The 12457-nt window shown below is 57.9% G+C and overlaps 6 protein-coding genes across 6 annotated transcripts; 2 read left to right on the top strand and 4 right to left on the bottom strand.

Annotated features, from left to right (window-relative positions):
- Positions 1–1027: 1027 nt before the first annotated feature.
- Positions 1028–3367, bottom strand: PG997_002282 (nonribosomal peptide synthase; the record flags this gene model as incomplete). The annotated part of the gene is made up of 1 exon (XM_066806597.1): positions 1028–3367. The coding sequence occupies one exon, from the start codon at positions 3365–3367 to the stop codon at positions 1028–1030; it is 2340 nt and encodes a 779-aa protein (XP_066673893.1).
- Positions 3368–4741: 1374 nt separating this feature from the next.
- On the top strand, positions 4742–5869 carry PG997_002281 (uncharacterized protein; the record flags this gene model as incomplete). Its single annotated transcript, XM_066806596.1, has 2 exons — positions 4742–5554; positions 5642–5869. The coding sequence occupies 2 exons, from the start codon at positions 4742–4744 to the stop codon at positions 5867–5869; spliced, it is 1041 nt and encodes a 346-aa protein (XP_066673892.1).
- A 741-nt stretch (positions 5870–6610) lies between these two features.
- PG997_002280 (uncharacterized protein) lies at positions 6611–6976 on the bottom strand (the record flags this gene model as incomplete). The annotated part of the gene is made up of 2 exons (XM_066806595.1): positions 6611–6717; positions 6781–6976. The coding sequence occupies 2 exons, from the start codon at positions 6974–6976 to the stop codon at positions 6611–6613; spliced, it is 303 nt and encodes a 100-aa protein (XP_066673891.1).
- Positions 6977–7643: 667 nt separating this feature from the next.
- On the bottom strand, positions 7644–8140 carry PG997_002279 (uncharacterized protein; the record flags this gene model as incomplete). The annotated part of the gene is made up of 2 exons (XM_066806594.1): positions 7644–7877; positions 7958–8140. The coding sequence occupies 2 exons, from the start codon at positions 8138–8140 to the stop codon at positions 7644–7646; spliced, it is 417 nt and encodes a 138-aa protein (XP_066673890.1).
- A 470-nt stretch (positions 8141–8610) lies between these two features.
- Positions 8611–9774, top strand: PG997_002278 (uncharacterized protein; the record flags this gene model as incomplete). The annotated part of the gene is made up of 1 exon (XM_066806593.1): positions 8611–9774. The coding sequence occupies one exon, from the start codon at positions 8611–8613 to the stop codon at positions 9772–9774; it is 1164 nt and encodes a 387-aa protein (XP_066673889.1).
- A 373-nt stretch (positions 9775–10147) lies between these two features.
- PG997_002277 (uncharacterized protein) lies at positions 10148–11491 on the bottom strand (the record flags this gene model as incomplete). The annotated part of the gene is made up of 1 exon (XM_066806592.1): positions 10148–11491. The coding sequence occupies one exon, from the start codon at positions 11489–11491 to the stop codon at positions 10148–10150; it is 1344 nt and encodes a 447-aa protein (XP_066673888.1).
- Positions 11492–12457: the final 966 nt, after the last annotated feature.

Genomic DNA, 12457 nt, shown 5'->3' with positions numbered 1-12457 from the left:
AAATTGATAGGCTGTCTCTGGGTCTTGAGATCGCCAACCAGATTCTGGTAAGAGGAGAGCCGGTTCTTTGTTACGCAAGCAGCGTATTACTGCCAAACAATGCCTGACACGTACCTCTGCGAGACAGCCTCCTGATCGGGCTCGCCAGCTATTTCGCCTTCGATCAGATCTTCCCTACACACTATTCCTCGCGCCTGTCCAGTCTGGTTGCGATACGGCCATACACGGCAGTCCGATGGGTATGGAACTGGTATCCAACGCTGGAGCCCCGGACGCGGCCAAAGAGAACGGGTCGCTACCTGACGGTGTCCGGGCTGGGCAGCAAGTCGATGGAACTGACGGACCCAAACAACTTTGGGTCCTAAGCCCGCCTCTTTCGCTGTGAGACATTTTTCAATATTCATAGAAGGTTCATTATGGTTACCAAATCCGTCCCATGGAACGTTCGGCACTCGGGGCCCTGTCCACCTCTTAGTCGCGCACCCACCCGAACCAGGATGGCCGTACGGAGGTCGCGGCCAACAAGGCGGTCTGCTCTAAGGAACGAAAAATGTTCCTCGCAGCCCTGCCCGACTGCGGCCTCGTCAAGCTGATCACCAAGGGCGTCAAAACCGCTCGTAAGCGGATGGCGAGTTTGCACCAAAAGATACTCAAAGGTAGAGTCGCCCAAGTTGGTAGCTACTTTAGCCAAGGAAGAGTTCTATGGATATCCCCCTTAATAACTGGATATTAAGACACCCCCTTTCTAGCTGAGGGACATGCATAAATATGCGGTAGCGGAGTCGTTGTTGCTTGGGCACCAGATTTATTCGAGGTCGAGATCTTCGCTCGCTGCTCAGGGTACCATTTGTGATAACCCCAGCTTCGAAGTAGATACGTGATACACGCCATTGATCCCAGTGCCACGGAGCTAATACGATGAATTGACATTATATGTCGATCTGCGTAACGCCAACTACTAGAACCCCGACTTGTCCCCAACCGACCGGCAGTCGTGCTGAACCACTCGGCTGCATGAACCCAATAATTATCCCCGCATCGCCACGGCCAACCACTGCTGCACCGCAACCCGGTCCACGTCACGCGACGACCCCTGCACCCTCGGCAGCTCTTCGACCGCGAGCCAGATGGTGGGTAGCCGATCAGCCGGGAGCCCGCTGGCCCGCTGCGCCCACGTTCTGGCCGCATGGACACCCGCCTCCACGCGCGTGCGCATGGTGGTAGCGTGATCGTCGCTACCGCCGCTGCTGTCACTCGATATACCGGCCGCAGCTGCAGGAGGGGGCAACCGCCCCAACACCGTGCCCCTGGGCAGCATGGAGTCCGCCAGGCACAAGACGGCCACCAGCACGGTCCGGCCGCCAGCGATCCGCGTGGCGGTGACGACGTCACGCACCGCGTCGCAGCGGGCGGCGATCGCGCGCTCGAGCTCCTCGAGCTGGATCGACTGTCCGCCGAATTTGATGCGGTTGCTCGCCCGCCCGATGAGGGAAAGCTGATTGACGCTGCCGGTGTCGTCATCGAGCGCATACTTGGCTAGAATACCTGTGCGGAGGAACTTTGATGACGTTGCTTTCTCCCCGCGTATCGAGGTTGCCCATTTGGGTGTTAGAATGACAAGGGACTCTGTCACAGCGTCGTCCTCTGCGCCACTAGCTGTACCTTCGACCAGGACTTCCCCGATGCCGCCCTGGGGTGCCAAGCGGTCTACGCTCTCGGGGATCGTAATCCATATACCACAGCCTTCCGGTGTAATCACTGTATTTCCGACATGGGTACCGCCTTGTGACGTATGTAGCTCAGAATTGTCTCGATCACCATTCGTCGTAGCTGGCGTTGTCGTGTTGACGTCCCAACTTCGGAGAGCCCGCGCTAGAGCCGGACCACTGAACACATCACGGATGCACCGCGCCGCAGCCCCGGGAACGAATGCCTCCTGATTGTTACGGAGTACAATTGCGGACTGCGCCTGCGGATCCAGGAGCGGCAGGTCGCCGAGTTTAGTCTGCGGCGTCGTCTCGGTCAGCAGCCGCAGAATGTGCTCGTACTGGCTCAGGATGCGGTCCAGCTGGGCGTCGCTGACGATTGACGGGTTCGTCCGAGGCCAGACCATGACGCCCTCCTCGGTGATGCTGAAGATGAACTGGAGCGGGAAGTACCCGCGCAGCCAGACCATGCGCAGCTTGATATCGTCCGGTCCCTCGATACTGGTATCCTTATTCTTATCCGTGAAGACAGACGGACGGATATTGATCAGTGCCCCGAAGCCCGCGGCGGCCTTGGCGGCCTCGTTCACCCGGGAGATGTTTTCCAGTCCGTACTGCAGAAAGAGCGTATTCTGCTGCAGGTGGCGCCACGACGCCGCACGTTCTTTGATGAGCTTCTCCACCGTCATGCGGCGCGGCACGCTGACTTGGATCGGGATTTCCGTGACCGTGGGACCCAGCGTGTTCTCGACGGCGTCGGGGTTCGGCGAGCGGCCCGAAATTACGTACCCGTACGCCACGTTGTCGCTATCGGTGTAGATGGCGGCGGTCAGGGCCCAGGCCGCCTCGATGTAGAAGGCCATGTGCGACGGGGAAATGCCGCCGGGGCCGGGGGCGCTTCGCCGCAGTGGCATCATGCGAGACGGCTTCTCGCTGACCGCTCCTCCGGCGTCTGGTCTTCCAGTGGAGGACAATCTACCTTTGGTGGGCGGCTTCGGAGGAGCCGGGAAAACGGCAGGGGATCCTCTGATCCGCGAGGCCCAGAAGCCATCGGCCGCCGCCCTGTCGACTCGCAGGCACTGCGTCACGAAGTCCCGGAAGGCGGGCCGCTTGATGGGCGGCTGGCCAAAGTAGACGGCCGGCATGTCCAGCTGGAGCATCTTGTCCATGGACCAGTAGTCGGCAATGGTGTGGTGCATGGTCGTCACGAGGCTCTCGCCGATGAACGCCGAGCGGAACAGCACCTCTCCGGGGGCGAAGAAGTGATGGGCCGCGCCCGCGTCGCCGTACAGGTACTCGTCCACGCTGCCGAACCCGGTATTGAGGTTGGTAACGTGGTCCTCGTTGGTGACGACCTGCACAAGGCCGCCGCCCAGCTCATCGTCGCACTCGACGATCCGGGTGCGCAGGATCGCGTTCGCGGCCACGACGCGGCGCATGGCCGTGCAGAACTTGTCGACGTCGACGCCGCGGTCGGACGTCAGCACGAAGTGGAACACCTCGTCCCGGTTCGCGGCGATCATGCTCTCCTGAAGAGGTGTGCACTGGTAGACATCCTCGATGCTGCTCACGGGCACGCGGCATTTCTTCGCGATGTCTTCCAGCCTACTGGGCCCGATGGCGGCCAGGGACAAAATTCGGTCTTGTTGTGCTGCACTCATTTTGTTGGACAATAGCCATCAAAAGGAGATTGACTGATATCTGACGATCTTGAAATCACACTCTACGTACGCTATGCTCGCTCTGTAATATTATGGCCTCGCTCTGTGTGGCTCTTGCCATTCAGCTCCATGACCCGACGGCGCGGACATGGTACCGCTAGATCGGGCAAACTGTTCAGATACCACCCACAATAGTTGAAGTAATGGTACGTACCAAATCTAACCTCCATCACCTCACCCCTAACCCCTATGTTGAGATAGATAGTCACCACTGGTATGACGACACCATCATCCGAGCTTACACCGAGTTACCTAGCGCGCGTTCCTCTACGCGTGGTAGGTGAGGCGTCTCGGATTCTTCGTGTTACATCCGGCATCGTGGATTTGTCAGGGCCCTAAGGCGGCAGCCCAAAACGGGAGTCGGGAAGGGAGGAGTTCTGGGAGCCGTGGAGATGGTCTGACATGGCGCAACCTCCTGCTTTGGTCCGAACCGACCTTGACAAGGATACCGTTATCATGGATGCCTGGGGAGGTGGTGTATAAGTGTCTTGCATGCAGAAGTAAGCACTCATGCACATACAGGGATGGCTGGGGGTGTGTTGGATCTTTTCTTCGTACCCCACGGGGTTGGATACAAGACCGCCCTGAAATGTGGATCTACTACCCCTGGACTGTAGCATTGCAGATCTACGGTACTTGGAATCAGAGTATAATCGATGTCCAAGATCGTCTTTTGAATGCTTTATAGTTGCTAAGGTACTATACAGATACTTCAGTCTACAGCTTCCCCTCAAATGGACTTGTACTCTCTCAGTTCCCCCACTTCTTGATTTGCCAAGAGCCGGCGTGCACAAAGGATCATAACATGATCTCATTCTCTTGGTATACAACCCATGGTTGACCTTGAAATAGCTGCACTTTGCTTACTGCGATAAGCCTTCGTCTTACCTGCTTCATGTTTGTCCAGATCCCGTCTAGTCCGGAGTGTTGCTGGCCTACACACCCTCGCCTAATCCTTCATCATCGTCGGCTTTACTGGAACTGGCAGCTCACCCGTCCACGCACCCTCATACGTTACGCCACTGACACAAGAAAGCATCGGACTTCAGCGAAACATTCCGCAGCCCTCGATCTGTGTGCAAAGCGGTAGAATGTCGACCCGCAACGAAGCATTGTACTGGTTACTATCATCCTGTACTTCAGGTCGATAAGTCGAAGTCTCCAGCTACAGCCAGAGTGAGCACACTCTTCTCCTAGTCGTATCTTTGGTATTCATATCCTTTCCTGGATATTATAGGAAGAACAAGAGTCCAAGGCCCACCAACCGAGCAATACGTACATATATAGTTTATTACGAGGACATCGACCACCACCATGGCGGACAGCAACGGCATTTCCGGACTGCAGTTCAAGCCTCTAGGGGCCGAGCATGTCGCTGAGGTGACTGCAGGCGTGGACTTCTCCAAGCCCGTCCCCGCGGAGACCATCGCGGCCATCCGCGAGGGCATGGCCCGGTACGGCGTGCTCGTATTCCGCAAGACGGGCATGGACGACGCCGCGCACGTGGCCTTCGCGTCCCAGTTCGGGGACCTCGAGGACCACGCGCCCTGGATCCCGCCGGGCCAGCCCTACCGGCTCGGGCAGTACACGCAGCTGGCCGACGTCGGCAACGTCGACAACGACGGCACCGTCACGGCCGCCGACAGCATCCGCCACTACATCAACGCGGGCAACGGCCTCTTCCACGTCGACTGCTCGTACAACCCGCGACGGGCCGGGTTCTCCATCCTGCGGGGCCACAAGCTGCCGCCCCCGGGGAACGGCGGCAGTACCCTCTACGCCGACACGCGGGCCGCGTGGCGGGACCTGGACGAGGCCACCAAGGACAAGGTCAAGGACCTCGTGCTCTGCCACTCGCTCTGGTACAGCCGCAAGCTCGGCGCGCCCGAGTGCAAGCCCCTGCAGGGCATCGATCCCATGGACCACCCCATGGGCCGCCACAAGGCCGTCCAGCTGCACGAGCCCAGTGGCCGCATGAACCTCTACATCGCGTCGCACGTGCACCACATCGACGGCTGGTCGTATGAGGAGAGCCGGCCGCTGGTGGACGAGCTGCTCCGCCACGCCACGCAGGACAAGTACGTGGTCCAGGTGGACTGGGAGAACGATGGCGATGTGGTGATGTGGGTAAGTCAACACAATCTCTATGTTTCCTGTCTTGTTTACATCAACCCCTACCTTTACCAAAAACCTTTCGACTAACCGCCTAAACAGGACAACACTTGTGTGATGCATAGGGGCAAGCAAGGTGCCTATGTCGGCAAGTATATTCGTGATATGCGAAGGGCGACCATCTATGATAACTCTTCACTCGCGTGGGGACTGAATGACCGTGACAGTGAGGAGTCTGGCATGTACTCGAAGACCATGAAAGACAGGAAGTGGTGTGACGGCAAACGGCCAGGCGATGTAAACGGCGAAGGCCAGCAGGTTTCGGCGTAGACCTGGGGAATACGTGTGATCTCCTGATTCAATATATAGGAGAGTTGGTTTGAATCTGGAGTAGCTATTCAACATAGCAGGAAAATATGATAGTATTATTGAAAGGGGTCCTTCACTGAGTCAGGGCACCCCCGACGGTCTTTACGGTGCCATCAGAGCCCCCAGACGCAGAATCTGAGCAAGATGGTTTGTACCGGCTACGGAGAAGCAATTTCGCATCGGGAAACCTCCCACCCTGTGATATGCATTTGTCCGTATGCTATGTTGCACTATCTACAACCGAGTATTGGATTTACTATTTGCCGGCCCTGGCCTAGAACTTGATCAAGGCAAGTACTTATTCAGATGGGCATCCACCCAGTCGTCGACTTAACAATTATCCCTTATATTTATATCCTTCGCCGATTTTATTGCCCTGCCACCCGACAAGATAACTGCCCTTTTGCTGTCGCGGTGGGCTTCAATTAAAGTCCAATCTCCGGTACAGTCGTCCCCTGAATATGCGCACAGCTTGACGGTCTCACAAAATAGGCCTAATACGCAGGTCGGTCGCTTAACCTTTGACATGGGTGGAAATGTGACGGTGGTTGGCTCCGGAAGAATGAACGGTGGTAGGATGAGCTGGCACGGTGGGTTACACTCGATAGTTGGGTCATGATCTGTAAAAGTCTCAGGGCCAACGTATAGGGTACCTAGAGAGTCGCAGGTTCCTGCTGGACAACCGTCGTCTTCCGAAAACTGTTACAAAACCAGGGCCCAATCGATGGTCCCCGCAAAGTTGAAACTTTTCCAACGGTCTTCATGGGGCTCTTTGGTCTCGTCAGTCATGTAAGAAACCCACTCGGTTGCTGATATTACACGATCTGTCAGCGTGACTGACTGCTCCTTAGGTCAAGCAAGGCCTTGCTCACAGTCATAGACAATAAAATCTGCGTCAGCCTCCTTATCGTACCAAGTATGGCTCTCCGGCTTTTTCTCTTTAATGCTGTTGATCTCAGCGTTGGAGATGTAGCCCGCAGTGCGTGTGCATTGTCCAGGCTTGGCCTGCGAGCTGGCGTTTGAGCCCAGGAACGCACACAATGGTCCTGAGCAGTTTGGGTCGGCCATCTTGAACGAGCGCGCGTAGCTTGTCACACCCACAACTACCTTTCGAGTGGAATTCCTGCTTTAGTGATCATGGCGAGTGCATCCATGGTTTCGGTTAGTTTGACTGGTGTAAGTCTGTTAGTTGTTTGTGAACCCAGACATGGGCAGCAGTAGGGAAGTGCCACCATGGCTTCTCAGGCAATTTCCTTGCGAACAGCCTTCCTACGCATATTTGTTACCCGCATCCCATTGGCCGTGCAAGTCATATGTCATGTTCGACCCTAGAGGTGATGTACCGCTGGTGTTTGCGATGTACGGACTGTGGACAATGTTTTCATAAGAGCCAATGAAGCATCAGACCGTTATCACCTATGCAGGGCCTGAGCCGAAGAGCCAGAGTCAGGGGGAAACGCAGCGTCTTGACAGCACCTTAGGGGATCGCCACTACGCGACGATCAGGGGGAGTGTTGGTTCTGACAAGACATATACCGACATACCATTTGGGTCAGTGTCGGTGCATCGGCTTTTGTCCCAGTGGTATGATCAACTGGTTATGAGACCTCATGCTAGATGATGCAGAGGCCATTGTGGATTTCATCACTCAAACACTTCCTCCGCAGTGACATGCCAGTCCTCCTCTCGGGGCTCGCCGTAAGACTTGTACCATTCTAGCAGCGCGACCACATCCTCAAACACTTTCGTGCTCCTCGCGATACATGGGCCAGCCGGGGCCCTCCAGGCTATCCACACGTTCGAGAACGATGGCCAGGTCGGCAGGGAACTCCCACGCAGTAATCAGCCCGGAGCTACAGCGCTCGTTCAGACCTTGTAGCACCCCACGCACGTAGACCCCTCTCATTCGGTCGCGCCAGACGGCGTCGTGAGAGACCGAGGCGCCATCGAGGGCGAGCTGCGACGCCAGCTCATCCCAGTGCGTCAGCACATCCGATGGACAGGTGACGGGCGGAGTGGCGGAGGGGCGTCGCGGCCGCCACCGATGACCCGCAAAACGAAATCTAGACGGGCCTCTTCCCACTCCTCGTCGGATTCGAAAAGTTCCGGGTCGTCAGGATCAGCAGCCTGAATCTCTGGAATCATGGCGGAAAGGGCGTGATGGCTGCGGCTGCCGATGTGTTCTCGGTACGACGCGAGAGCAGCGAGGATCTCCGGCTCGGCGGGAGACATCGTTGTTGAGGTGGGGATTTAAAGACTGCGAGAGGCGTTTGCTATGATACAATAACCACTTGGCAAAATGATGATCACGATATTAGTGATAAACCGACCCTTTGGCAGGATAAGAATATGTCAGATGGGAAGCAGAGACACTTTAGGAGACTTGAGTGCCGGTGTTTTATAATGGCAGGAGAAGGACTGGTAGTTCTCGTTGAGGATGACTTGGTTCCTCTACACAAAGTGCTTCTAAAATGTGGTTAGCGCGCCCCCTGAGACTCCCAAAGTAGGCCTCATAGTGACGCTAAGGAACGGGCCATCGCCATCTAAGTCCCAAAATAAACAACGGCAGCCTAATTCGACTTCACTCGACGCTTCTCAATTGCCGAGAAGCAAAGCGCTGTCTTGACCCTCACCGAGTCCCTGGCTCGTTATAGTCTCTCGTTCTCATTTGGTCTGTCCTTGCGCCTACTTCTCCCTACAAGATGCATCATTACGCTCCCTTCCTTGCCGCGGCCTCGCTGCTGGTAACCCGGGCCGCGGCTGACTGCTGCACTCTCGACGACCCCATTGGGCCATTCCGGACCTGCTCGCCGCTCGCGACGAAGGCGGAAACGCCATTTCTCGTCAAGGCAGTCAATTACACGCAGTACCGCGACACCCTGGGCGGCGGCACCTTCGACCCAAACCCGCGCTGGAACAGCCTGCAAGTGATGCTCGCGCGCGCATCCGGCGGCCCCAGCGGTCCCCTGGGGTGCTCCGCGGCCAAGGACCCGTCCAAATGCACCGTCACGTCGGGCCCCGTCTGCGTGCTGATCGACTGCGTCCCTCTGACCCAGGACGCCGCCCACGCCACCAACGGCGGCAAGACGCAAATCACCGACCTCGTCATCGCGCCCGGCGTCCCCGCCGGCGCCGGCCCCGACGGGCCCTGGTACGACCTCGCGAGCACCGAGTTCGACCGGCACGCGACGGGCCACGCCGCGACGCTGGCGAACCTGAGCGCGAGCGCGTGGCGCAAGACGCTGTACGGCGGGAACCAGTCGAGCCTGCAGTACGACAACAACTGGACCGGGTTCAACCTGACGGGCATGACATCGGCCCCGGACGGCACGAGCGGCGGCGACTCGGGCTTCTACCCGTTCGAGCTGCAGGGCCAGCCGTGGCCCGACTTCGACCTGCGCAAAGTGCCCTGCGGCGCGTACCCGTGCGCGCGGCGGTGCGCGCACGAGGCCTTCGGGGCCAAGTTCGAGTCGGACTACACGCCCGCGGACCTCGCCAAGGCCAGGGCCTGCATCGACCAGTGCGAGGGCGTCGACGCCGTCGTCAACTACTGCCCCGACGTCTACGGGGGCAAGCAGCAAGTAATCACCCCGCAGGAGCTCGGCCTGGACTCGCAAGCGGCCCTGGACGCCTACGTGCCGGATGGGTGCGCTCGCTGGGAGACGGCGGCGTTCCCCGCCGCCGCCGCGAGCTACAGTGCCTCGATGACTTCGAAGACGGCCTTGCCTTCTCCGACTTCATCGACCGCAGCGCCGAAGGATAAGAGTAGCAGCGCGAGTGGTGGGGCCGAAGGCTTTAGACTCGCGGTGCTGGCAGCCTTCACAATAATGATGGTGAATGTGGTGGGTGACAACGTATGTCATTAGCAGGTGCGTAATGGTGCCGCCAGCCGTCGTACCCAACAGGATTGCTTCGTATAATTAATTAATATATCCATAAATAGTTCCTTTCTACCAGCATGTGTATGTCCGACTCTTAGTCTACTACTGAACTGAGGTGTAATGCACGCAGAAAGCGTCAAGTCGACATTTGTAATTCTCGACCTTCAAGTCACGGGACATAACATATATAGAAGTCTGTAGTAGGTTGCGTTCTCACACTGATATGTTTAAGGGGTATTCTTTATTGTACCTCATACACGTGGTAGGGTACATCGAGTAATGATACATTGATCGGTCGGAGGTCTGCCTTCGCATAGCCGCAGCCCTGTACGGACAAGCTCTTCAGCTCTCATGGTCTTTACGACTTGGGTGTCCCTTCATTCCCTTCGCTGATCTTGGACCTCAGCCACTCCGGCACGAAGGCCTTAACCTTGAGCTTCTGAGCCCCGTTACCCTCCTCATCACCACCCCACTGCATCAGGAACTCTTTGCTCGGGTCGAAGGGCGCTGTCTCTGCCTCACCGGGCAGCTGGACGTCGGTCATCATCTGCAAACGACAAAGCCCGAGCCCGATATTGCCCACACCATCGAGGAAGCTGCCCGCGCTGCGGCCCTTCTTGCCGGTGCGGCCTATGCTGAGTAAGTGCGGGACCTCGGCAGCCGACAATCCACCTTCTGACGTCGCCGAGGGCTTGTACTCGAGCGTCTCCGGCGGCGCCTCGTTCTCGCCATACAGCGCGACGGGCAGGATCCGCTTGCGCACGACGCCCCGGTGCTTGGTCCGGATCGTCAGCTCCTGGCCCAGGTAACAGCCCTTGCGGAAATCGATGCCGCCCATCCAGTCCATGTTCGCCTCGAGCGGTAGCGCCGCATCGGGCTGGATCTCGTTCGCGCCCTCGGCGACGCCGTCGAGGTAGCGCCGGATCCGGTACGCGTCCGCGTCGCTCGGCTCCGCCTGCACCTGAGGCGCTTCATTTCCGCGCCCCAGGACGCGCAGACCCATGGTTGGGGACCGCGGGTCGTGCAGGATGATCTTGCCATGCTGGTCCGGCAGGAGGTCTGTTATGATCTTATTCACCCCATCCTCTGTTGTCCCATTTCGGCTTGCGGAAAAGGCAGCGTCGTCCCACGCCTGCCACACCGAACACTCTTCCGGCTCGAGGAGCTGGAACTTGAACTTGCTGCGCAGCTTGTACTTCTTGAGGTGTCGCATCAGCGCCCCCGCCCGCGCGTCGTCGCACTCGATGAGGAAAGAGGACGTCGGCGGGCCGTCGGCGGCGGGGCCCAGCCCCAGCCGGTCGGGGTAGACGAAGACGTCGTACAGGACGCGGCCTGTCGCCTGCAGGAAGCCCGTGTAGAAGCCCGGCGACGTCGTCGTCGTCAGGTCGGCCATGTTGGACGTGATCATACCCTGCAGGAACTTGGCGGCGTCGGCGCCGGCGATGGAGATCAGGCGGCGCGAGGGTAGGGCCGCGTAGCCTGACGAGGGCGGCGAGGCTGTCGGGGCAGGGGCGCGGTTGGTGTTGTTGTTGTCGTTGTTGCATCGCGGAGAGTTCGAGAAGGATCGGTTCGAGGTGTTGAGGCAAGAGCTGCAAACGAACGAGGGGTTTCGGGTCTCTGGCCGTGCGGCGCTCCTCCGCACAGCTGCTGCCGCCGCCGTGGTCGCGGGGCGCACTCCGGCGCATCGAGGCAAGGCTTGCATCGTGCCGAGGAAGATGGCCAAATTCTGTCTTTGAACGATAAGGCTGCGCTTTTTTTCTTGGCAGCCTTGTGACGTCGGTACTAGGAATAAAACGAATGTCACAAGCTATGGAGCCACATGTGCTCACAGACCCTTGACCTCATCGGCGATCGGTGTATGTCCGCGTTCGAGCATTCGCACCCCTCGAAGAATGTCGGCCGATGATGTCAGGTTGTGTTGGATTGCAAAGCAATTGGCGTTAACCGGCCGTTGCGGGAAAATTATGTGGGGTTAACGGATTTTGGCGGTCTTAAGATTCCGACCGCCCGAAGGACCTCTACAACTTAACTTACCTACCTACCTACGGGAAAAGGCAGCACGGGGTCGCGCCCCTCAGGTGCACATGATGAGCAACGGGATCTTCATTAACGGTGCCGTTTCTTGGCACGTCCGGACGGATGACTCTACGCAGGGTGGCTGTATCATTACGGACCACTTCTTCCCGTGATCGAGGTGGTTGAAACAACATGCCGCGTGTCACGGCGGTAAAAGAACCTGATATTGGACAAACGGACTCGGTATTATTAACTGGGGAGCGCCCCATCTGCCATCTGGCCCTACCGTCTCAGCGCCAGGAACAAGTAACCTAACAGCCGGAGTCACCTCGGACTGTCAGTTGAGATCTCGTTTCCCATCGATCGAGATAACAAAAACAAGTGTGTCGTTGTTTCGTGGCGTTTGGTCCGAAGCTTTGAGGCTTCCCGACCCGCTGAAGGTCGCCAACCACCAAGTGCCACCTATATGTGGCTACAAAGCTGGCAATACTTGCTGCACGCTGGTAACGGGTTCCAGCTTACGACTGGTTTCGGTAGTCACAATCTCGGCATAACTGTTTGTTACTCGCGGCCCCGTCACGTTTGGAGCCGCTGTGCATGTACGGATATGTTAAGATTGCAGCGACGACACCATGCATATTGTCTGCATTGG

Source organism: Apiospora hydei (genome assembly GCF_038363865.1).
Source record: "Apiospora hydei strain CBS 114990 chromosome Unknown utg000003l_segment0_segment0, whole genome shotgun sequence".
NCBI classification, from domain to species: Eukaryota; Fungi; Ascomycota; class Sordariomycetes; order Amphisphaeriales; family Apiosporaceae; genus Apiospora; species Apiospora hydei.
The sequence above is the reverse complement of the archived record's forward strand: the minus strand, read 5'-3'. Positions and strand labels throughout refer to the sequence as shown.